At 38.0% G+C, this 25,579-nt stretch overlaps 1 protein-coding gene across 1 annotated transcript in view; it reads right to left on the reverse strand.

The window, feature by feature from the left end:
- The window catches only part of WDR11 (WD repeat domain 11), a 59,320-nt gene that overhangs the window by 14,257 nt on the left and 19,484 nt on the right, over positions 1 to 25,579 (reverse strand). The window contains exons 11-19 of the mRNA XM_087862659.1: positions 23,218 to 23,302; positions 17,683 to 17,789; positions 15,688 to 15,763; positions 11,094 to 11,202; positions 9,157 to 9,281; positions 8,322 to 8,469; positions 4,364 to 4,470; positions 3,616 to 3,730; positions 3,162 to 3,333 (exon numbers count right to left, since the gene is read on the reverse strand). Of these exons, the coding sequence (XP_087718785.1) occupies positions 3,162 to 3,333; positions 3,616 to 3,730; positions 4,364 to 4,470; positions 8,322 to 8,469; positions 9,157 to 9,281; positions 11,094 to 11,202; positions 15,688 to 15,763; positions 17,683 to 17,789; positions 23,218 to 23,302 (1,044 nt within the window). The remainder of the gene's footprint in view (positions 1 to 3,161; positions 3,334 to 3,615; positions 3,731 to 4,363; positions 4,471 to 8,321; positions 8,470 to 9,156; positions 9,282 to 11,093; positions 11,203 to 15,687; positions 15,764 to 17,682; positions 17,790 to 23,217; positions 23,303 to 25,579) is intronic.

A 25,579-nucleotide genomic window follows, 5' to 3' on the forward strand; every position in this document is an offset into this window, starting at 1 on the left:
TACCTTCAAATGAATTTAGATCTTTCTTCTCAAAGGCAAAGCTCAGCCATGAAAAAGTAATAGGTGATCGTCTCCCAGCTGGAGAAACTCACCTACAAGAGCTCACTCACTTCCGGAAATTACAATTAGAATGAAAAGGTAGGTGGCATCACTGCTACTTCTCTCCCACACATTCTGCTGAGTCTGGGCTACAGCTACCGGAGGTGTTAAACAGAAACACACCCAGACTGTTGGCTGCCTATGTGACAGCAGTGCAGAAAATGAGGAACTGAAGAGCCAAGAAGCACAGTAGCAAAACTGCTCCTTCCCCACCTGCAGGTGGCACATGGCATGGAGAGCAGGCAGTCTGGGAGGGAGAGGACCCTGCTTGCGTGATTTCGTCACTGTGATGAATGGGGGGGGGGAGAAGGGAGACAAGGGACACGACTGACATTTTGGGCAAAACCATTCCTCATTGTCCAGGCTGTCGCCTGCACTGCATGCTGTTTAGTAACCCCAGACGCACCTGCACATCCTGACACATTTCCAAACAGCCCAGATGAAAACGACTGGGAATGAGCGGAAAGCAGAGGCAGACGAAGACGTAAGGTCTGTGCATAAATCTGATTGCAGAAAGCTTCTTTCTGTGCGTGCTCCCTTAGGAAAAGCGTGTTGTTCGGTACTGGCCTGAGCAGCAGTGAGGAAGTTGGACTGGACAGTCTCTAACACCCCGCGGATACTATGTAAAGCGTGTGGAAACCTCACCAAACTGGAATGCTATTAAACAAGTCTCATCCTCTTGGACTCCTTCTAGAGGCCGCTAAAAAAAGTATTATGATTTTTTAAATGCTGTTTCATGACTCTGATAAATAAGGCAGCAGACAAGAAGGGTTCTCCAACTCAAAAACAGGGGTCTTCATCTTCTACACCTGTCTGACCTTCTCCTTTACTGAGGTGGGGAGGGCTGTGACAAATGTAAACACAGGTGCGGAGGGGGAGGAAGTGGGCCATCTAAACTGTTCTAAGAAAACTGGCAGACTTGTACCGGTATTTTAGAATATTCTCTACTTGTTATTAAGGAGAATCAAAGAAAATTTATTAAATATATCACTGCATATGACCTAAAATGGTTTTTATCCCATATCAATAAGTCCAAACTCTATTTCTAATTCCCCAGAATAAAAACATATCAGACATATTTTTCTGAGACTAAGTCAGCATGTAACTGGAGATAAACACATAGACACCTTTTTGCTAACTCCATAGTTACACACACCACCAGTTTTTACTCTTTAACATGTATCGAATGTTGTTCTGAGTTTAAAGGTCAATATTGACCTTTCCTGTTGCTATTTCAAAAATTCTCCCTTTCTGGCTGAGGCTGCAGCATTACAAACTGGATAGGAATGATGTTTTTGGGTGGGGGGAGAAAACTTTAAAAGAAAATGTAATCTAAAATCGGTCTGCAGGTCAGATGTTCAAGTATGGTGTTAATGATGGGCTCCAATTCTGTAGTCAACTTAATTTAAGAAAAAGCTACCCTGGCTTTAGTAGATTCAAATTCTAAATTAAAGGGGATAGAAAAGCTTTTCAAACATTTTGATTACATTCGCTCACCTCTTTGACCTAGAACCCGTAGCTAAACTAAAAGGAAAACCACCCTTGAAGTTCCCTCCATTTCCTTAATAACTTTAAGTTTGTTTCAGAAGGAAGGAGGAGATGCTGCCACTTCCGCAGAGCGGGCGAGCATCTCAGGCACAGACACAGAAAGCACCGCACAGCTTCCAGCTTTGGCAGATGGTGGTCAGCGTCATGCAGGGGGAAGGGGGGGCTGAAGCCACTAGCAGGGCTGGGGCAGCGACAAAAACAAAAGCACACCTAACACAACTTCAAGGGAGCCCAGGCAGCATCAGCAGCAACTTGGGAGTGCCTCGAGCATGAACACAACATCAAAGCACACGTTTTCAAAACATTACTGCCTCTAAAGGTGTCAAATACTGAGCCTACAGCGGCACGGATGGTTCCCAGAGCAGACAGCTCTATGCTGAAACACAGTAAGCGACTACACAAGTCTCTTCTGAAATTTTTCAGCAACCTAGAGTGCACACCAAAGGGATGCCTGGAGCATACTTAATGCAGGAAGTTTCCTGCTTCGCTCCCATTAGGATCAGAATGTCTGTGTCCACCCAAAAGTACCTTGCGAGGATGAACACTGCATTCCATCAGACAAAACGGACTTTCCAACTGACTGATGGGTGCATTCACAATCCCATTCTTTTTTTTTTTTTTTTTTTTTTTTTTTAGGTCACATAGGAGGTTATAGTTACCAAAATGTTCTTTGTTCTGGTAAAAAACAATCTCAACCCAACCTTACAAAAAAGGTATGATAGTGCAATCATCTAATTTTATTTTGACTGGCCATTTAACAAGTCTTAAGATAGGCTTGAAATTCATGACACTCAGAACACTTTCCAAAGTGACTTTTCAATGGTATATGCTTGCCCTTTTCTTTCTTTTTTTAATTTAAATAATCTCTACGACCAACGTGGGGCTCCAACACACAACCCTGAGATGAAGAGTCTCATGCTCTTCTGAGCCAGCCAGGCACCCCCAGTGATATATGCTTGCAAAAGATATAAAGCTCATTATTAAAAAGCCTTACCACTACATTCGTGTTTTCTGATGAGTTCTCCTAAATTCTTTTATTTTTTTTGGTTAAAGATTTTATTTATTTGAAAGAGTGTGCATGAACTGCAAGGGTGGGGGGACTGAGGGGAGGCGGAGAAGCAGACTCCCTGCTGAGCAGGGAGCCCAACATGGGGCTCAATCCAGAACCCTGGGATCGTGACCTGAGCTGAAGGCAGATGCTTATTAACCAACTGAGCCACCCAGGCGCCCCTGAGTTCTAAATTCTAAGTGAATCATTTTTATGTAAACATCTCTGATCTTTTGACAAAGCACTCCTCAAAGGGTCAAAAAAGGGGCACTTGCCAACCCGGAGTCGGAGAATGACTCACATCTGCAGTTACGGAGTCCAGCATCTTAGCGGTGAAAACACTCAAGCTTGAAGTTAATCTATTTCCTTAAACTCAGACTGTTAGAAAGTAAGACGGAAATGAAACAGAAGAGAGCCGCCTGTGCCAAATAAAGGTGTCGGAGAGCCCTTCACTGGCGTTTCATACCGGTTAACTCTTGCTCATCCATCCTAAAACAAGTGGACTTCATAGACATCTCCAGGACTCTGATGCACCCATCATCTGACGCCAAGATCACTTTATCTGACGTACACCAGTCCACATCCAATACCCGAAAGGTCACGTTTCTTCCACTTCTTAAACTGCTCACCATCTGAACCTTCAAGAGTGAATTTGGTGGTCATTTTCAGAAAGAAAAGGAAGATGTTTATCACAGACAGTGCCAGACTGAACAGTCTTTGGCAATTTCTTTTCCTCATGCAGACTGCATTTTAAAGATCCCAAAGACAGTGATACCATTAAAAGCAAGAAAATCATTTTAAGAACCTCGACAAACCCATCATATAGGCTTCATTTCTAAATCAGAAGGAAGAAACACATTACAGCCCCTGTGACCAGCAGCTTGGTTTGAGGGCCCCTCACGCTCACGGAGCGGGCCTACCTCTTTAGTGTCCCACACTTCAGCACCGTCACTGTACATCGCTATTAATTTTTGGTTTCCTTTACCAGGAGCAAAACGAATCTTCTTCACCCAGCTTCGGTGTGTAGGTATTCCTCTGAGGACAAACAAACAAAAACAAAACACCAATATGAAGTAGGGTAATATCTCGTCACTGGAAACTGTCCAACGACTCTTTCTAGGCCTGCTTTTGATAACGTCTGGTGACTTTACTTTGTGGGAGAGGGGTCCCAACTGACAGAAAGGGTCTACCCTTTAATGAAGATGGAATAATACACTTCTGCACGGGCCACCTGCAGGTAAGTGTCTCCTATGACTGACCCAGAGCTTGGCTCAAGGCTCCTCCTCCCAGGTTCAGCGACAAGAAACCCAAGGGTCCAAGCTATACTTGGTCATGCTTAATGATCCTACTTAGCACGTCATAAGCCTTTAATGGAACCATATCAAGAATTTACTTTTTTTTTAAACAAATAATATTGCATTCTTTTTTTTCTTTTTTAGATTTTATTTATTTTGTTTATAGAGTGAGAGGGAGAGTGAGCATGAGTAGGGGGAGGGGCAGAGGGAGAGGGAGAGAAGCAGACACCCCGCTGAGCGCTGAGCGCAGAGCCCGACAAGGGGCTAGATTTCAGGACCCTGAGATCATGACCTGAGCTGAAACCAAGAGTCAGATGCTTAACCAACCGAGCCACCCAGGTGCCCCAAATAATGCTGCATTCTTGAATCATACCTGGATACTCTGCCTTTCAAATCCCAAAAATTTAAATTCCCATCCATATCTCCAAGAACTAATGTGTCACCTTTCCAAGCGATGCAGGTAATACTACCCATACTTCCCTAGAAAACAAAAGCAACAAATACACACAGTTTTCACTACTTATAAGCCATCATAGCAGAGAAATGTTTTTACTTAAAGTGATAAAATAATAAAGATATTTTAATAAAACTTAACTATAAATGGTTTTGCTTCAGTATGAATGCCATCAAACACTAACAGACTTGGAACACTAAAAGAGCTACCTAGCTTATTAATTTCAACTATAAAGAAACAGGAGATTTCAGTTTGATGGACATTAAGTTACCTGAACTAAATTTATAGAGAAGAGGTACTTTTTGAGGAAGAAATACCTTAAAGACAGCAAATTAAAAGTAATAAAGAGAAGGAAAGAAAACCCTTTCCAAAGGGCCCTTGTCTCCAACTTCTCACTCACTGCAAAAGGATAAATCAATCTGTTCCAGAGGAAACTCAGAGCTGTTTCATAATTAATTGTGCAGCAGTTTTTCTACCGCAAAGAGGATCCAGAGCTCCACTGATACCTTCTGGAATAATGACGGTGAAGAGAAACTGTAGATCAAAGGCATCTGCACAATCTGAATTCACAGAAAGCTTTACAAAGACATATGGAAACTTAAGTATAAGAATGAAACACTACTGCAATAATGCCAAGGGGAGGGGAGGGGTGGGAGGAGATAGGAGCTTGCAGCTCTCTAACAAATGCACAGAGGTAGTGTGACAAAGACCTTAAGAGCCTGGGCTCTAGAGTCAGCTGCTGGGGCTGAATCTGGGCTTTATCATGTATATTTGTTGTGTGGCTTGGGGCACATTTACCTAATCTTTCTGCATCTTGGACTTATCATCAATAAAGAAGGTTAATTAATAAACTCATGAAACCTGAGGAGTTCCTATTAGCATTAATAAATTTATACAGGAAAGGGCTTAAAACAAGCCTACTACACAGTAGTCAATAAACGCTCACTATTAAATAATATTATTGCTCGATTACTTCTCTACTTATTAAAAGAAATCTTGTTTTTTGCATTTATAAAATAAAAATAAAAATTCACATGCTTAGTTCATAGTGGGAAAGCTGCAGGCTGGCCAAATTGACTATTAATAGATTGGCCTATGCATCAAATACTGCATAAATCCTAGTGGTAGTCAAGATATAAAGGACAAAAACTGAATTAAAAATGAGTATTCTAAGGAATTCAATAATAAAAAACTTAGAAAGTTATGTTAAATAGAATTCTATATAATATGAAGCCACACTTCAAGATCTTACTTCCATCTTCTGGGCCATATTAACAGAATGTTTAATTAAGAATTTGCCTTCAAGTTTATTGTTTTAGTCTTGAAAACGTTCACATTTTATACTCTTACTTTCTAACCTCAAAAATCAAAATATTAAAGCTTAAATAAGCTTAGAAATCAGCTTAGAATTACAAGTAACATATTAATACAACTATATAATTAAACAGTCCAGACCTTTCTCCCTAAGAGTTTGCTGATGGGATATAACCACATGCAGATACCAAGGAGCTCTCAGACGATGTGGCATAAAGTTTCTTCGTGCTCCAAATAACCCCGACAGAACCAATGTAAGATTAAAACTCAACAGAGTATTACTAGTTGACACTGTTATGTTCCTGTATGTAAAATACGATGTTCAAAGGATCAGACGGCTGACAGCAAAGCAGAGCTGGTCATTCTCTCCCACTGTTCCAGTTTTCTGAATAAAGGCAGTCAACTACAGATGCTCCAAAATTTAAAATATGCCAGGTTTTCCTCTTCTTTTTACCATTTTTGTATAGTCTATAGTTCTGGGGCCAAAATCCAGAGGGAAAATTTCAACTCAAAGCAAATGTTTAATACTTTACATTTGGGAGGAGAGTAAGATAAATACTGGATTAAAATGAGCAAACAAAACCTCTGCCTAACCTCTATATGACAGTCTCTAGAAATATTTAAATTACAGAAAATAAAAATAACGAACCAAAACCAATTTCTCACGTATTATACAGTAGCTGCTCAAATACCTCTCCCTAAAACCAACCTGCTCTAAAATGTGTACTAATTTCACTGGAGGCCGGATCTGCACTGGGCTGCTCATTGCCTGAGAAAGCTGCTTCTAGCTGCGGTGTGAAAGGATCTGGTAGCAGATAGAGAATTGCTATACCCTGACTTTGGACCTCCACAAAAAGAGACAGAATCTTAAAAGCTGTGAGGCACAATTACCAACCTGCAAGAAACTCTTATAAAAAGGAGAACTGGGGTCTAATGTCCAAAAGCTTTAAACTTTTTCTGGGGTAAGGAGGAACTGGCATCTCAAAAAATTACTGCATTGCTTCTACATCCTAATCGCAAGTGTGAAGCAATCAGACACAGCCGGAGCTGCCTGTGAGTGGCACAGAGGAGCTCAGATGGGGCCTTTCCTGCGGTTCTGGAGGAGGAACTCTCTATATTCCTAAGACAGCAAACTGATTTTCCAAAGGACAGCTACATTAACGCTGCAAGTCTTAGGTCTGCTCTCCTTAGCAGTTTTCCTTTCTATACACTTAAAGTAAGTTCCTTTTCCTATTATGACCAAATATCAACCTTTCATATTACTACTTCCACCCTTTCAAACTAGTGACAATTTGAGAAAGTTCAAAACAGACACTACTAAGTCTCAGGTATGACTTGTTCTATATAATAGTAAAAAAAAATAGTAAAAATGAAACTTCCACATGTTAGTTTCCATTTTTAGTAGAGAAGGTGGTTTGGATGGCCTCAACTCTTTTCATGTTCTTTATAAGGAAGATGTGGCAGCAGCCTCTAGCAACTCCCCCACCCCTGTCCCAATCCTGCCTTGTGGTATTCACGTCCCTTGGCAGTCACCTCCCAAATGAACAGGACTGACCCGTGAACCAACAGCACACTGAGGAAATGACGGGGTGTGATTTCTCAAACTAGGTCCTAAAAGACACTGCAGCTTTCTGTGTGCTCTTGGAACGCTCACTCCGGAGGAAGCCAGCTGCCATGTGGTAAGGACACTCAGCCCTATGGAGATGTCCCCGTGAGGAAGAACTGAGGCCACTCATCAACAGCCAGCACTCCTTTGCTACGGCCATGTGAGTGAGCCATCCTGGAAGTGGAGCCTCCTGCCCCAGCCACCATCCTGACTACAACCCATAAAATATAGGGGTTGGCATTCAACTAAAACAGTCTGTTTTTAGACAACCCTTTTAAATAAAAAGATATATTTTATGAAATCTTGTCATGCCTCCACTTAACCATTATAACGGTATTAGTCAACAAAAACATTTTCTTGTCTATCCATTAAAAACAACCTATGAGACGCATGCGGACACAAATTGCGAACTACAGAACCTCAGTCAGAGGATTGCACAAGGTCCGAGAAGGATATATGTAAATAGTAACTATTAATAATGCTATTGCACTTACAACCTGATTACTATTACCCCAAAATGATGCTAGACTGTAAGTCAAATCCTCCAAGGTAATGCCTGAAGTGGAAAGAGAAGAGATACTGCAATCAGACAGACAGACAGACAGACCTCAGTGTAAAACTCCATGTCACTACACTGGGACACATTGGGAAAGTAACTTACTCTCCCTTGATTCTGTCATAGTTAAAATGGAAAGAATTCCTCATGGATTATTAAGGGGATAAAAAAAAATAAGTAGCACCTGGTAAGTATTTAATCTAAGTAGTTACAATGTTATTCTCTAGCAGCATGGAACAAGTTTAATCAATGACAATATCTCCTGAAACAGTCAAGTTTATTATTTACATTAGACTTTCCTGAAATAGCTTCACAACTTAATTGTGGGTTCACTGGATATGGAATCAACAAAACCTTTGATAAGAACTCTTCATGAAGATGTAATCATGAGTTAGACTCACATCTGGTGGAATCCGAGCACTGTCTTTCACTGAGTTTCCTTCCACCGTGAGATGATAAACTTGGCCATCATTATCGGTAAACACAAAATGCTCCCGGGCAGAGATGTTCTGACTGAGTTCAGATTTACTTTCTGCCTCCTGCAACAAGCTTTGGAATAAAGAGGAATAAGATAAAGACATTTCTTTTCCCTAGTGACACACACATTAATTAACTTGCCCAAAATACAGATGCATTAATAGGAAGTCCAAAACTATTTACCAAAGGGGGGAAAAAAAGCACTGACACTAATCTTTGCCCAGCTAATAATAAGAAAACACATATTACTCCCAATAGGTCATTTACCCCATAGACAGGAACGTAGTCATCTAGACTTCATCCAAGAAACTTGCTCACTGTTTCTGCTGCAGAAAGAGAGGCCTTACCTTGACCCATCATTCTCTCTGAGGCCTTTTTATTTGTAAAACTGGTGGGAATGGAGACGGGGACAGTCCATAAAAATCTAGCATTCTCTATACATTTTCTTTGGTGTATATAAATGAAAATATGATCTATCTGGATGTTCCCGCTACATTCATTTGAATTCCAGAAGCTGAAGCTTAGGGAACAGAAGGGTAGTGAGAATGATCACGCTCACTAATGGAGGCTGCCATGTGGATATTACTGTGTGTGTTACTGACTGCACTAAGCAATGAAATAATAAAATTAACTCTTCAGTCTTCCAGTATGTACTGAAATATAACAAGGTACTACAGATGCCTTTGGATGACACTTGTCAAGTTCCCCACCATGACACCAGTATCACAAATGAGACAGGCAGGAAACGGCACACTGCACCTGATCACGGAGGACTCCACGATGCTCAGCTCTGTGTCTGAGACCACGGTCTGGCGGGCCATGGCCTCTCGGGTGGCCAACTGTTTCTTTCTCAGGCTCTTCAAGTTGTGAGATGGGGACCACTCCTGAGAAGCAAAGACAGGCACACCTACAAGTGCTCAGTTTACTTCTGTCAAAACAATCTTTCCAGAACAGCTGGGCATTCTCGCCACTGCTCGGTATCCCTTATTATTACTGCACATGAATTCGCAATTTGTTCTTAGGTTTTATCTACTTATAGAAAGGCTGAACGAATGCATTTTAATTAGCGCTTAAGGCAGATTTTAATAATCTACCCTCCACCTCCTTCTACGTCTAAGCTTTAATGAGAGCTTAAGGTAGAAGAGTTTAATAGCAAACTTCCAAAAGGTCTAACTTTTTGATGCCTTCTTTTTTTACAAAATGAAAATAATAAATGCAATTATGGTATCTTCTCTTCCCTACCTCTAGCATCCCCACCCCCACAGGTGCATGGGGTAAAATGACCATGTCCCTCCAACCGTGGCTCACTGTCCTCCACAGATCCACCTCGAAATCTCTCATGTGGTTTATTTATTCTTTTATATTCCACCTATTCTAATGCATTCAATCTAACATCCTCTCATAGGCATCAATTCTTCACAGTAGTTATTTTACATGCATGTATTTGTAACTTACATTAATAGGACTTCGTCATACCCCACCCTGTTTCTCTTTTCATTCAGCACAGTGTCAGTCCCGTCTCTGTTGTTTCTGCATGCTACCGAATACTCCACCAGTGCATCCACCAACCCTCCGTCTGTCTGTTCTCCCAGCAGAGAACACCCTGATTGCCTCCGAACTCTCTGATAAACAACGCCGCAGTCAATATCCTCACAGAAGCTCTTTTGTGACAGGGGCCGAAGAGCTGGCACCCAGGGGATGTCTGTTTGCCCAAGCACTGTCAGTCTGCTCTGCAGATGCCTCACCGGTCTGCATTCCTGCCCGCGGTGCAGAAGGATTCCCGCAGCCTACACTACACCCACAGCTGATGCCATCTGGCTTCCCAGTTTTTGTTACTCTAAAAGTTACACCATGGTTATTTTATTTTGCCCATCTCTAAAAACTGCTGATTTTGACTACTTCTTCACATGCTTGTTGGCCTTTTAGGTTTCTCCACTATTCGTGAACTGCTCATGTACTTTGGCTCTCTTTCCACTGGGGTTCCTGTCTTTTCACTGTTTATGTGCAGGAGCTCCCATAACCCTAACTCCCTACAGGAATTAGTTAGTCTTTGCTGGTTTCAGACATTGGCAAATTTCTTTTTCCAACTTGTCTTCTCTATTTAACTTTGACATTGGGGTCCTTCATTGAATAAAAAGCATCAATCTTGACTAATTAAATGCATTTTTTTTTTTTTGCCTTTTGGTTTGAGCTTCTGATGTCCTTTCCTGCCCCAGAACAGAAAAATATTCTTCTATTTTTGACTATATTAATTTTATAGCTTTACATTTTTACATTTCAGTCTTTAATCCCATGGAGCCCACTTCTGAATATGGCATTAGGTAGAGATCCAGTATTTTTCTCCATAAAGTGAGACCATGTTCCCACTACTGTCCTCCTCTTTTTTTAAAGTTGAGGTGGCTACTATGACCTTTATTCTTTCACAAACCTTTTTACGTTTATCATGTTTAAACGTGAATATGTTTATCATGTTCCTCAAAATACTGAAGTAAAATCTTAATTGGAATTGCACTAATGCAGTATTTGCTTAACGCATCCAAGAAAATAAGAGTTATCTCCATGTACTTAGCTCATCTCTCAACAAACATTCTTAGCAAGGAAATACATGACAGTAATGATTTCACTTCAAGCTAAAGAAAAATATTCATCACACACAGAACATGCCTTGATAAACTAGTTCTTCAGTTGGGACTTACCAAAGCAGTTATCGCAGGGAAGTTTTTGGACATTTCTCTAAGAATGGTACAAGTCCTAACATCCCATAACTCCAGGGGTTTATCTTTGAATACAACTGCCAAATACTGCCTGAAATAAACAAAATTATTAAATAAGCCCCCTTTGGCCAACTTTCGCCATAAGTAATACAAATAAAAAGTTGAGTAAATCAGAAAAGTCACAAGATGTATTCTAAACACAGACCATATAACTTAACATTTAGTTCTCATAATTAATAGTCATTGAGAAGGTAACGCCCTAAGATGACCTTTGAGAGCCACATAGCCATAATTAAGCAAGAAGCCCAGGTCAGAAGAAAGAATGAAAAAAGGCAGAAGTTCACATTTTACCAATTTATCAATTTATGGTAACCCTCCCGCGGCTTCATTTTCTCATACGTGACATGAGAATACCACTACCTATCCCAATGGATTGGTATGCAAGTTATGATAAAAATTAAATGAAAAAGTAAAGGTTTTCACAAAGTTTCTATCATGCTGACACTGAGGAAACGTGACCGAGCAGGAAGATCCCTACACTCAGTGTACCAAATGACTCAGGTTCTCTTGCTCAGGACAAAGTCTGCCACTTGATAATTATGTGGCCTCAGATAAACCATGTAATCTTTTTGAGTTTTATTCTACCTATCTTTATAATGTTGTTAATAACATCTGTCTTACTCCTTCACCAAACGCCCTAAGAATTAAAAAAGGGGGGAGGGGATAGCACACATAAAAGAATTTTACACACATTAAGGATTATACAAAGGCAATATGTTACATTTTTCTTTTAAAGATTTTATTTATTTATTTGACAGAGAGAGACAGCCAGCGAGAGAGGGAACACAAGCAGGGGGGGTGGGAGAGGAAGCAGCAGGCTCCCAGCGGAGCAGGGAGCGCAATGCAGGGCTCGATACCAGGACCCTGGGATCACGCCCTGGGCCGAAGGCAGACGCTTAGACTGAGCTATCCAGGCACCCCACAATTTTTATTATATATAACATAAAGGCATCTAATGGCTTATATGTAAATAACTAATGTAAGACAGAATCCGGTGAATGCTACAAAGATTCACTATGAAAGAGGAGATTTATTTTGACAACTGGGCAATGGCATTCTAGGCAGAGTTACAAATGTGACAAATGGCCAAGACAAGAAAGGACACAGAGTTGGGGAACATGCTACCTGAAATGTAGAGCATGCAAGAGCATTCCTCGCGAGAGAGAATATCAAAGTGTGAATTTTGGATCACATTATAAAAGACCTAAAACACCTGAATACGCCATGCTAGGTTATATAGAGATTTATTCTGCAGAGAATGGTGGATCACTGAAGGTTTTAAAGTTGAGGGGGGATAAAGTGATCAGTTGTTCTACAGCTAGTAATTTAGCAGGTTTGTGTAGAGTCAAGACTGGCTGGTAACAGAAGAGACTGGAGTCCAAACAGTTTAACTGAGCAATTCGCAAACCCTGTAATCTCAGGACTCTTACATTTTTAAAAATTATTGAGGATCTCCCCCAAAGAACTTTTGTTTATGTGGTTCATAACAACTGACATTTTGCATATTAGAAATTAAGTCTAATAAATTAAAAACTATCCTTATTAATGCATTTTAAATTAAAAAGCAGAAAATAACGAGCAAGATGGTAGATTTAAATATAAGCTGCATTGATAATTACACTCAATATGAATAACTTAGAAACATTGCAATTTGCAACATACATTACCAAACAGAAAAACAAGCCCCAACTATATGCTTTCTAGAAGATATCAACTTTATTTATTTTTATTACGTTATGTTACACCAGATATCAACTTTAAATGTAAAGACATAGATAAGACACAAGTAAAAGGTAAGAAAAAGATATACTATACAAACACTACCCAAAAGAAAGCTGGAGTGGCTTTACAAATCAGACAAATCCGACTTACTTCTGAATAAAGAATAGTACCAAACATAAAGAGGCTATTTCACAATGATAAAGAAGTCAGTCAAAAGGACATAACAATACTAAATATGTATATATCTAATAAAAGAGCTTTAAAATACCCAAAGCAAGAACATGAGCTCTTCAAAAGATACATAAATCCAGAATAAAGTTCATTTCAACACTCATCTCTCAGGAATAGACAGAAAAGCAGGCAGAAAATCAGTATGAAAATGAGACCTGAATAACTACCAACCAATCTGAACTGACATTTATGGAATATTCTAATCAATAATAGCAGAATACACAATCTTTTCCAGTACATATGGAACAGTCACAAAGACAGACCACAGTCTGGGCCATATAACAATCACATTAAATTTAAAAGGATGAAAATTATATAAAATATGCTCTCTGACTCCAATGGAAACCATAAATTAACAGAAAGGGATCTAGAAAACCCCTAAATATTTTGAAATTAAACAATGTATCTATAAACATCCCATGGAAATTGAAAAATATTATAAAGTTAATCAAAATGAAAACTCACCATATCAAAAAAACATGTAGGGTACAGGAAGAGTAGTGCTTACGTGACATTAAATGTTTACATTAAATTTTAAAGAAAAGCCTTAATTCGATCATCTAAAGTTCTATCTTAAGAAACTAGAAAAAGAAAAACATATTAAACCTGAAGCAAGAAAAAAAAAAAGATACCTATGGGATTTGATGAAACAGAAAATAGAAAGCCACAGAGAAAAATGAGAGCAACTAAAAGAGTTTCTTTGAAAAGACTGATATTAAAAGATTAAGAGAATACCACGAACAAGTTTTTAATCAATAAATTCAACAATTTCAATGAAATAGACAGATTACTTAAAAGACATTAACTACCAAAACTCAGTGATAAAATCAACCAACCAACCCTGAATAGTTCTACATCTATGAAAGAACTGAATATGTATTTAAAAACCTTTCCACAAAGGAAGTTCTAGGCCCAGGTGGGTTCCCTGGTGAATTATTCCTATTTCAGTAAGGTATAATACCAATTCTACACAAACTTATCCAGAAAAAAAGAAAAGGAGGGACTATATCACAACTCATTTTACAAGGTCAACATTACCCTGACTCCAAACCAGACAAGGGTGTCATATGCAAACCAGATCAAAATGCTTCATGAGCATAGATGTAATAAAATATCAGCAAATCAAATCCAGTAACATATTATCACCAAGAAGAATTTATGCCAGGGATGTAAAGTTGGTTTAACATACAAAGAATCAGTCTATGTAATTCATAATTCACCCCATTAGCCAACTTAAAACAAAAACCCATCATTATGAGGATGTCCCTAAATGCAGAAAAAGCATCTGACAAAATCCATCACCTATTCAAAGATACAAAGTTTCAGTGAACTAGGAAAACTTCCTCAACGCAATAAAGGTCACCTACAAAAAATCTGCAGCTAACCTATTTCAAGTTCAAAGACTGAACACTCTTGCTGTAAGATCCAGAAACAGAACAAAGATGTCAGTTCTCATCATTTCTATTCAACATTGTACTGGAGGTCCTACTCAGTACAGCAAAGCAAGAGGAAAAAAAAAGTCCTCTTTTCCAGAAAACAGAGATGTAGAAGAGTCTTTACTGGCAAACAACATGGTATGTCTATAAAAAAACACTAACGAATCAACAAAAATGCTACCAGAAATAATAATTAAGTTAGCATGGTCACAAGGTCAATACCAAAAAATTAAGTATTTCAGTATACCAGTAATGAATAATTGGTAACTGAAATTTAAAAAAGAAAAAAATACATGTGTAATAGCATTGAAGAAGAAAAAACAAAAAATTATTAGCAAATGATGTGTAACACCTCGACACTGACAACGAAGAAGTATTACTGAGAGGCATTAAAGCCCCAAGCGAGAGGAGCGATACACCCTGTTCACGAATCACAAAACTGGTTACGATGTCAGTTCTTTCCCAGGTTGGTCTACAGATTCAGTGCAACCCAATCAAAATCCCAGGAAGTTTTTTTGGTAAAACTGATAAGCTGATTCTAAAATTTATATGGAAATGCAAAGATCCTAGAAAAGCTAAAGCAATTTTGAAAACTATTTTAGAGCGCTTACTCCTCCTTTCTTTTTCTTCTGATTGGTTTTCATTCAGTCTCTATGTTTAATAATCTTGCTTTACACGTATTTCCCTCGGAATGAAAAACTCAAAACTTACTGAAATTAAAATAGGTCTAAATCATATTCTTTGACTCCACAAACCCATATTGAGATAGAAATGCATGAGAATTTCATTAGGTAACAAATAACATTTTCTTCGTGGGTGACAAGCATTTACATCAATATAGCTGTCGTAGAACAAAACAAGATTACTGGTTTTACCAATCTAATGAAATAGTAAGATTCATACAAAAGTTATCTCATCTTTTGAAGAGATAGAAAGTAAAAGCAATAGCAGTTTAATTTTGTGATCAAAATATTTTCTTGGAAATGGCTGCAAAGCACCATTTACTATCACTAAGAAGTTCTATATGCATTCTAGCATATTCTTACTTTCTTGAAGATTTAAAAAAAAAATCCTTAAGATTCCCTTGTGATAACACCACAGATTTTTTTTTTTTGGTTCACACTTACTTCAAATGAGATACTTTAATCATTTCGATGGGTGACTCATCATTGCCTCGTTCACCGCGAAAAGCAATGCTCCTACCTTTAATTGCAAATATTAAAGGAAATGTGAAATATCAGATGAAACATGTTAAGACACAAGAAGTTATACACACCAATGGGATCAGTGCTGCTTCTACTCTCCCATTCATTCTTCTACTTGCTCCTAACCTGCTTCAAGTAATCTAAATTCAAAACATAGTCTCAAAATTATTACATGTTGAAGACCAGTAACATATTACTTGTACTCAAATATCTCTTATAAAATGATATTTTCCTTTGTTACAGACTTCCTTGAATACTTTCGGTGGCTTCTTTCAAATAGTTATATTTTAGAAATTCAAAAATATCAACTTCCAAAGTTTCAACGCATCTATGGTAAAGGAACTGTCTACTATAAAACTACTGGTATATTTAAAGTGATATAAACACTTCCATGCTCACGAATACTAACCAGTGGGGGAAAACACTCTTTAAACAGGTATTCAAGATTTCCTGTCCCAGTACAAACTGAGCAACTGAAATACTTTTGACCTGTTCCTATCGAAAGGTCTCTAAACACTGAAACTGGGGAATGATAAGAATTAGTTAACTGCCAAAGAAGCTAAATGGTTTTCTGTTAATTAAAAAATGCAAATTCTACTTCATGTCTGAACAAATACATTTTAATAACATTTCCAGCGTTTTTATTTACATTAAACAAAAGAGAGCACGTTCAATTCAGAGACAATTGAGTGCCTGCATGCCTCCCTGCTCCTCAGTGCTGTCAAATGGGGCCCCTGTTCTTATTTGCCAAACACCTACATCCTTTCCTGACCCTCCTTAGAAGACAGGCTAGAAAAGTCTATAATCTTTGAACTCAAATATCCCACTTAAGCAAGTTAGGAACTATGACTTACAAATTTGTTGCTCAAAAATAAATCTGTAAAAGAAAGATTTTAAGTTATCTAACAGTCTTGAGCTGATTGGAAAAAAAATGAATAGGCTTTTTTTTTTTTTTAAAGTGAATGCTACTAGAAAACAGCAATTCACCCCTGGGCTACCATGTAATCAGAGAGATCCCAATCTAGGGGCAGGGGTTACCGAGCAGGTCACCTCCAATGAGACCAGAACAACACTGGACTGATTCCCGTGGGGCTAATTCCTTGAGGTTTAGTAACATACTCAGATAAGTAAGAACAACCATATCTTGGAAATACATACTGAGAAAATACTCGATTTACTACACACACGTGCACACACACATGTACCTTAGGATCCAAACTGTCTACATATATTCCTATTGCTATACCATTTAAAGAAACTCACTACAGTTTTGTTAAGAATTCTACTGGAAATCATGCATGTGTCATAAAATAATTTGAAACTCTCACCTTATTCTATCTTCAAATTCTTCATTTTGAAACTCATTGAGTTGTAGGTTTTTAAATAATTCTGAATAAGTTACTTTACTGGAATGCTTCCCTCTTGTAAAGTCTTTAAGCTCTCAAATTTCCCTATTCAGTCACAGACTATCAAAAGTTTTAAATTTGAGCTCTTAAAGACAATCCTTACTTACAAATTTATAAAGGCTTTCCTAACAAAGGCCAAATGTTTTAGAAGAGAATCTAATAAAGCCTACTACAAAGATTTATTTTAAAACTGTACTTTTGGTTATCTATAATAATGTACTTAAAGTAGAACTGATACCATTTATATGTACTTATGAATCTGTATGTTCAAGCTAATGGTACTCCATTTACCATGCACTGGTGTTAACACAATTTGCATACAAACAACAACGAGGAGCCTTTCCAGGGCAATTATTACAGAAAAACAACAACAAAATGAATATACAAATAGGTATAAAAAAAAACCTTCCAAGTTGAAAGAAAGTTTTCTGGAATATGTTTTATAAATAGCAACATCTTTGATCAATATGACAAACCATTTTCAATCTTTTAATAGTCTAAATACACAAACCTGTTGGAAGATCAACCAGCTGAAGTTCATTTCTCACTAATCCCATATTGTTTGGTGTTGAAGTAGCAAAGGAAAGAAAACCAGTTAAACTTGTCCATTCGATACCCCTAAAGTGAGAAATTAAAGTTTAGTCAAATACCCTTTTTTGTTTGAACATCTTACTTGAAAAATAAGTTTTTCCTAAGACCTAAATTCTATTATACAAGTTAATTAAGAATATTAATGTGACCTTTCATTCGAGACTAAATTACGGTATGTTTCCAATATATATATGAAATTATTTCTAATTAAAACTTCATCTCCAAATGTAACGGCAGGTGAGATAGTTTAGTTACCAGGATTCATAGCAGCATTAAAATGACTATCAAAATCTGGCACAGGAGAGAGTCACACATCACAGCAGTGTTCAAGAATTCCACTGCTTAAGAAAGAGTGGTATTAAAATATTCTGAGCCAGACTGCTTAAAGTTGGGTACACTGAGGAATTTGTCAAATTTCCCATTTGGTTAGGAGGCAAAAAATTCCTAAAGTAAACAATTCAAACTGGCTTATTAGATTTGGAAGTGGCTGACAGTTCCAAATGGTGTATTAATTAGAGAAAAGCACAAAAGTAAATCTCAAAGAAATGATGACAAGACAGCAAGCAACCTATCAACCAGATGCCTGGGAGTCTCCTTTGTGAGGACTGAGAGCAAGAGAGTCTACAGTTTCTCCCACTGACGCTAACTAGAGTGTTCCCACCATGGCTTGCAGAGGAGGAGGAAGGGGGTGAGGCAGGGAAGGAGACACAGGATAAGCAGACCATCAGAGTCAAGAGAAGAAGGAGAAACACTGTACTATTGCCCTGCCTTGCTTACAACGTAATAGAGGCTGGTGGGAAGGACGTCCAAACCTTTGCTCTAAGTGCAACTGCTCATCTGAATTTATAGGACAACTATTTTTAACAACGTATCATCTATGGCTGCTTTCACGATATAATAATGGCAGAGTTGAGTAGTTGTGACAGAAATTTTATGGCCTGAAAAGCCTAAAATATTTACTGTTTGGTCCTTTACAGAAAATGTTTGCTAACCCCTGATCTAGTTTATCCACATCTACTTCAATTTGAAAGCTGCTGCCAGATTTAGCATGAAATACTGCCTGAACATGTCCCTCATTTGCCCAAGAAGATATGCTGGCTTCCTGCATCCGATCCAAACTCTTACGTGACTTTGAAGGCCATCCAGTCACTTGCCTCATCCTACCTAACCAGGCTGACCTCTCAATCCTCTGAACCTTGTCTGCTATTATAATTGCAGTAACTTTCCTCGCTTACCCCTGTGTAACTTGTCTTTTCTCAGGGGCAAAGATAATTCCAAAGGAGCTGAAAATTATATTTGTTAGACCAGGGAATTGCTGTAGTTATCAAGGATTATAACTCTTTAAGTGTAAAGTTGTATTGAAACACTCAGATTAGGCTGCTGAAAACGGAGTACTCTTAAGAATTTCCGTGCCTGGAATGACCTCTCTCCTTCCCTCTTCAAATACTATTTGAGTTTAAATCCCGGCTCCAGCACTTTGAGCTCTGCGTTCTCTCTACATCAGTCTCCTTATCTATTATCACTGCAGGAATAACAACACTGCGTACATGAAGAAAGCCTGGCACATAGTAGGTAAGCACTGCATGAATTAGCAACTACCATCACCATTATTACTCTAATTTCGAGATCTAACTCGAGCCTTATTTTTGTCATGAGGCCTCCTCATTTACTAAACTCAAACCACACCTACAGAGAACACAATATAAATTTGATGAATTATTCACTGAAAAGTCCCTTTGTCTCTTCTTTCTCTTTCCTTCCCCTAACATGTAACAATATTCACTATGTCTTCTACTTAAAGCAAACAAAAAAAGTGAGAAATCATTTTGAACTTATTGTGGTCTCTACGTAAGTCTGGTAGTGTCAGTCAGATCTGTTCACCCATAGAAACCTAAGACACACTCTGCAAGGCTTGCTGCTGGCAATCTGAACACCTACGCTCTATACAGTAATGCCACCATCTCTGGACACTAAGAATCCCATTCTTCATTATTTTTAAAAATGTATCTGTGAAGTAGCCAGTGTATACCCACGACTGTGCTCAGCACTAGGAGTACCACTGTGAATGAGCTCACTGCTATCCTTCTGGAGCTTATGATCTAGCAGAAAAAAAGACATCACTCAAGTGCGCTCTGGACTCCCTAATACAAAAGAAGTGGTACAGAGTTCAAGAGGAGTTCGTAAGAGTCACATTGAATCTGGGCTCAGGGGCCCACGGAGACCCCTAGGGCAAGTAGGTCCAGGTGTTGCCTGAACAACATGAAGAAGTAGTGCACTGGACTGTACTCTCTTTGAAGGGAGGTACCACAGCATGTCTCTCCAGGCACGTGACAGGCACTCAGGAAGTTCTGCTGGATGCAATGAATGATGTCTGCGAAAGCCTAGCACTCCTCCTCATGATTATTAGCGCCATCCATATTCAGCCTGCTTTCCCCGCTGTTTGTAAGACAAAGACATCCCAACGTGGAGGACAGAGCAGACGTCAGTGGCTGCTTGTCTGTAATGCGGCACTATGAGCACGCTGCCTTGGAGCAAATTCCAGCAGCAGCTTTCACATCTGAGTCCGACTGATCAACCCAAGAAAATAAAAGTCAAGTTGGACTTCAAAGATCAGATAAGGATGGGATTCTCTCTCCAGAGAAAAGAATGAAAACTCCTGTCAAACACAGCAAGCACCCACTGCTCTCAGGATTAGAAAGCTATTGTCTGGGTTTAACTACACACTGAGCTCTATCAAAAACTCCTAAGCACAGCAGCTCATTTTCTGACTCGATCTAGGATTGTTCTGGTTGGATTCTTAACTAGTGAACAACTATAACCTTAGAATCTGTCAGCAGGTATTTGTGGTTCTAACTCCTACAGGTTCCCAGGCTGGGCCTGCTGACTTCTCCTGGGGCTGCCACAGAGGCTACTTCACCCTGTGGGGCTGCGGGAGCACCCACCCCTGGAAGGCCTTGAAGCTCTACAATTCCATGAAACTAACCTCTGCAAATTTATAGACAAAACGGAGATTATTATTATATTTTGCACAAATCACTCAATTTACTCAAAGAAATACTGAGTTAGTCAATGTTCTGATACCCATATAAACTGCTGTTATATAAGTTTTGACATTGAAAATAGTATTGGGTTATATTATTGTAAATTTAGCCTACTGGACAAAGACACAAACTAATAATCTAAAAAAATCTAATAATCTAAGAAAACCTCCATGTACCATTTATTTCTCCTCGGTATCTTCCACTGGATTATAAGCATCAAAGGTTTTGTTTACAGGAATACAGAAGATGCCCAATATGTATTTGTAATGTATAACTGGCTAAAACATCATGATTTTAAAAACAACCCACAGACAAAAACTATCTGCAGTTAGGCAGTCCTTGCCTATGTGAATGATAAGATTCAAGTATGTAAGTGATTTTTAAAAAACAAATTTAGTACAAGGTAAAAGCAACTTTTAAAAGTTGACCTTAAATTTGCATATGAATATCTAGAATGTGTCAGGTTTATTGCTAGTAAGTTCAGCAATTTTTATAACACATCTGTGAAATTTTCATAATGGCTTTTAATTGTAATATAATCACATTAATTGAAACACAAAGACGGCAGGATTCTAGCATCCTCCTGGGCGTCGTCTCTGAATATAAAATGTGAATTATCTTCAAAATGGCAATTAAGAGGGAAAATTCATATTAAAAAAATGGAGCACATTTGTGTGATCATTCACAACATCAGCCTGAGTAGCATATCCAGCACTAGCCTTTCAAGTATTACTCAGTGACAAATATTATCACAGCATGCGTAAGTCATGTATTTAGTGACATCTACCATCTGAATGATCCAGGAAAACAAATCTTATTTAAAACTAATAGTTTGCTGATAAACTGGCTATTGAGTCTTTATTAAAGATTTCAGTGTTCCGAAAAAAATGAAAATGTACTTGATTTTCCAAAAGCAGGTATAAATTTCTAGCATAAATCCTGGCTCAGTCAACATTTTCATCTTATTGCCAAAATGTGCCCTATGTGCATGTTTTTAGGTGGAGATGCAGCCCATGTACTGTAAGTATAAAGGTCAGTTCTGAAGCCTGAAAGGCCCAGATTACATTTCACAGATTACAATACTGAGTTTCAACTATAAATTGGGAAAAAAAAAAATAGTGCCTACAACATAAAGTTGTGGTGGGGAGTCAAAGAAATGGTCATGCAAAGTATTAATACTTAACACGTCCCCAGAACAAGTACTGATTAAATGGAGAGTTTGATTGGTGGGTGTTAGCCACAAAAGGAAACGCTGTACACCAAGCCAAGCATGAAAGGAAACAAGAGAAGAAATGTAGACAGGAAAGAAAGGGAGAGAGCAGGCTGCAACAGTGACAGAGGGTCTCCTGGAACAAGAGAAAGAAGATAAACACAGTCTGACATGGTCCAAACACAGACCTGTGTCACTGCACCTAACGACCCAGTGATTCTGAAGACATTAGGACGCAAGGTAAAGGTATTCAGGGAGGTACTAGAGGGTGCAGCATGAGATGACAACCAACAGTCACCTGGGCTGCACCATAAACAAGGTACTTGAAAGAATAAGGCAATGTAAACTTTTCTGGCACTTCCATCACAATCAGAAGTTGTGATACCTGAAGGGTTAATCTTTTCCCGTTCAGAAAACACAATTACTCAGAATAATGTATTCACCAAGGATTAACTACGAATTTTAACATATGCATGAGACCTGTAATTACATAATGTACGGAGGACAGAAAATGGCCTTTCTTATATGTTTGTTAAAAGATCATCAAAAAATACGGGAAATGCAATAAATGTATATTATACACGTGTAAGTTCACAATCCATCATTGCTAGGGCGAAAAAAGGAGAGCAGCCATGCCAGCAACAAAATAAAGCTATGAAGCAGACACGTATGCACTTCAAAACAAAGCAACCTTCCTCCCTCTGATAACTCTGAATGAACCACACTCATAAAACACATCATGTCTCAAAATGAAAGAAGAAATGCTGTACAGTTTGGTCCTTTTCTCATGGCATTTAAACAAAAAAAAAACCAAATGAGATTAGTTAATAATTAACACTCCTTCATTCAAATTTTTCAGGAATAGTCCTACTGATGGGTCTTTATAGAAATGAAAAACAAACTATGTAAATCCAAACAAGGGAACACAGTGATAGCCACTGGGAAAATACCCTAGACCTTATGAGAAATCAGATGCAGCAATAAAAGTTAGAAAAAATTTTCCACTGCATAATATCCTTTTACAAAGCAAACAATTAGTGTTCAGCCTTGATTAACATAACCATTACTTAAACACGAATATTTATTATTCAAAACTTTCAGGCAAATAATCACCACTGCAGAGTATTCACTGTAGAAAATTCTCCCGGAACTTTTTTCCAGTATGCTTTCTGTTTGTGATCTCAATGTCACAATGCATACTCACTTGACTTCACAAGAGTGGACGCTTAACTCCTTATGCAGCAGCCCACTGGTGAGATGGTACACCAGGACAGAACCGTTACTTGTACCTAACGACATGATGTAAGAGAAGAGTATTAATCTAGCTGGATCTCCAGATCTTTCCAAAAAGTCTTTTCTCAAGATTTTAATCATTTTGTAACATTTATCTTTTATAAAAGGGACCCAAGCTATGTGTTAAGAAAGAGTGAATTTCTCTGTCTTCTCTCTTCTCAAAAATGGGCCTAACCTCATGTGCTCTGAGATCTTACCTAAACCCAGGGATAGATTTTCACAGAAAGATTTCAAAATCTAACTCAATACACATAAAATTTGAAGAAGCACTTTGCTAAGCTATTTTACACATGGGAACTCATCTTTTTGAGATTTGGAATGTTCACTATAACCAGTCCTCAAAAAGGCAACCTAACACAACTCATTATCCAGATCTTTTCTATTTTTCTTTACAAAGATTTTTTTGTTTTGTCTTTTATATTACATAAATCATAGAGATGGTCAAGTATGGCGGTTAACTGTGGATTCTGCAGTTAAATTAACCCAAGTTCAAGCTCTGGCTCTGTCTTACACTCGTACAAATTACTTGCCCACACTAAATCTGTGTTTTTTAATTCCTTTAACATGGGAATAACAGAAAACCTACTTGCTGGAAAGTAAATGAGAAGATATATTTTAAACACTTAGAATAGTACCTGGCACGAGATTATTACTATTTCTATCATTGCTGTAATTTGGTTGTAGTATTATTATGCCTAAAGCTTTTCATGGCCTCAGGTAATGTGTGTGTCTATAATTTAAAGAAATATGGCCATACTTGAAAAAGTAATGTTTCAGTCTTTAAAATGTTTTTATAAGTTAAGCAAGGAAGTGAACAGTATAACTGGTTGGACAATCACTTTCTCACTGCACATGACTTTAAAAAAATGAATGGATTCATGCAGAGTAATAAAATGTATAACAGAATGTAATAGAATAGTAATAGAATGTAGAAATGATAAAATAATAATAGAAATAAAAACATAGGCAAGTTCCTATTTTAGCTTACTTGCTGAATAAAGCTTCATTAAATATTTTACAAAACTATTCTAGAAAAATACAATATTATACTTGTTTTACATTTATTATCTATTCCATGATAATACCTTCTAGGACTGAGACAGTATCTAAAGAATTACTAAAACTTTTCAATCAACAAATCCTCATAATAATAAAATGATTTTAACATTCTGCAAGTTTTTGGGGTTTTTTTTGTTTTTTGTTTTTTTTTGGAGAGAGAGCATGCATGCACGCTCGCACACTTGGGCAACTGCGGGGGGCAGGAGCAGAGGGAAAAGGAGAGAGAATCTTAAGCAGGCTTTACGCCCAGTGCAGAGCCCTACACAGGGCTCGATTCCCATGACAGTGAGATCATGACCTAAGCCAAAATCAAGAGTCAGATGCTTAACTGACTGAGCCACCCAGGTGCCCCTACATTCTGTAAGTTTCAATGATGCTGAACCTATGATCTAATACTCTAGGGGCACCACAGGGAGAAGTAAGTCCACAGTGGAACTCTGCCTCTTTTCCCTACTGACTTCAAAAGTTTAGGCACTTATTTTATATTTTTTCCTTTTACTTTGTGATTATACTAAATTCAATAAAACACTTAATCATCACAACATATGGTAAAATACAGCTTATTCTACGATAGAAATTTCAGACCCTGACTTAGCTCCAATTATCTAGCTGCCGCAAGAAATAATTTTCTCCAAGAAATCGACAAAATCCTAATTGACAATTTAGGTATACTGACACTGTATATACATGTACATATAATGTACATTGACAAATTCCAATTAAAATCTCTATAAGAGGTTTAGTATAAGTCAATAGTTCCTAAAGCAAAAACTAAATATTTATCTGCATTTATATAAATATGGACACATGTACACACAGACTACCAAACATTAAAACGCAAACCACTTTCAGAAGACAGTGATGGAAAAACTGGGAAAATCAAAATACTGCCAAATATGATTACTCAGGTTGGCCTTTAGTACTCATGAATAGGTTGTTAGCTAACTGAGACCTACTAGTAACAAAATAAATGTGGGTTAGGTTTTCATTTTAGAAAAAAAAAATTACAAATCATGTTATAGACCTACAGTGAAAGCCAGGAGCCAATGATCTTAAGAAAAAATGTTGACAATTTCAAACAAATACACTACTTTCAAGAAATGCATTTTAACCTTATATATGTAATAGCAAATTAAAATTTGTTTTTTTCTATGAAGGAGATTAGATTACTCACATTACTATGAAATTACTGTGACAGCAAGTTGAAACCCAGA

The sequence above is a fragment of the Ursus americanus genome, chromosome 6 (assembly GCF_024610735.1).
Source record: "Ursus americanus isolate L20-20 chromosome 6, mUrsAme1.1.p, whole genome shotgun sequence".
Taxonomy (NCBI): domain Eukaryota; kingdom Metazoa; phylum Chordata; class Mammalia; order Carnivora; family Ursidae; genus Ursus; species Ursus americanus.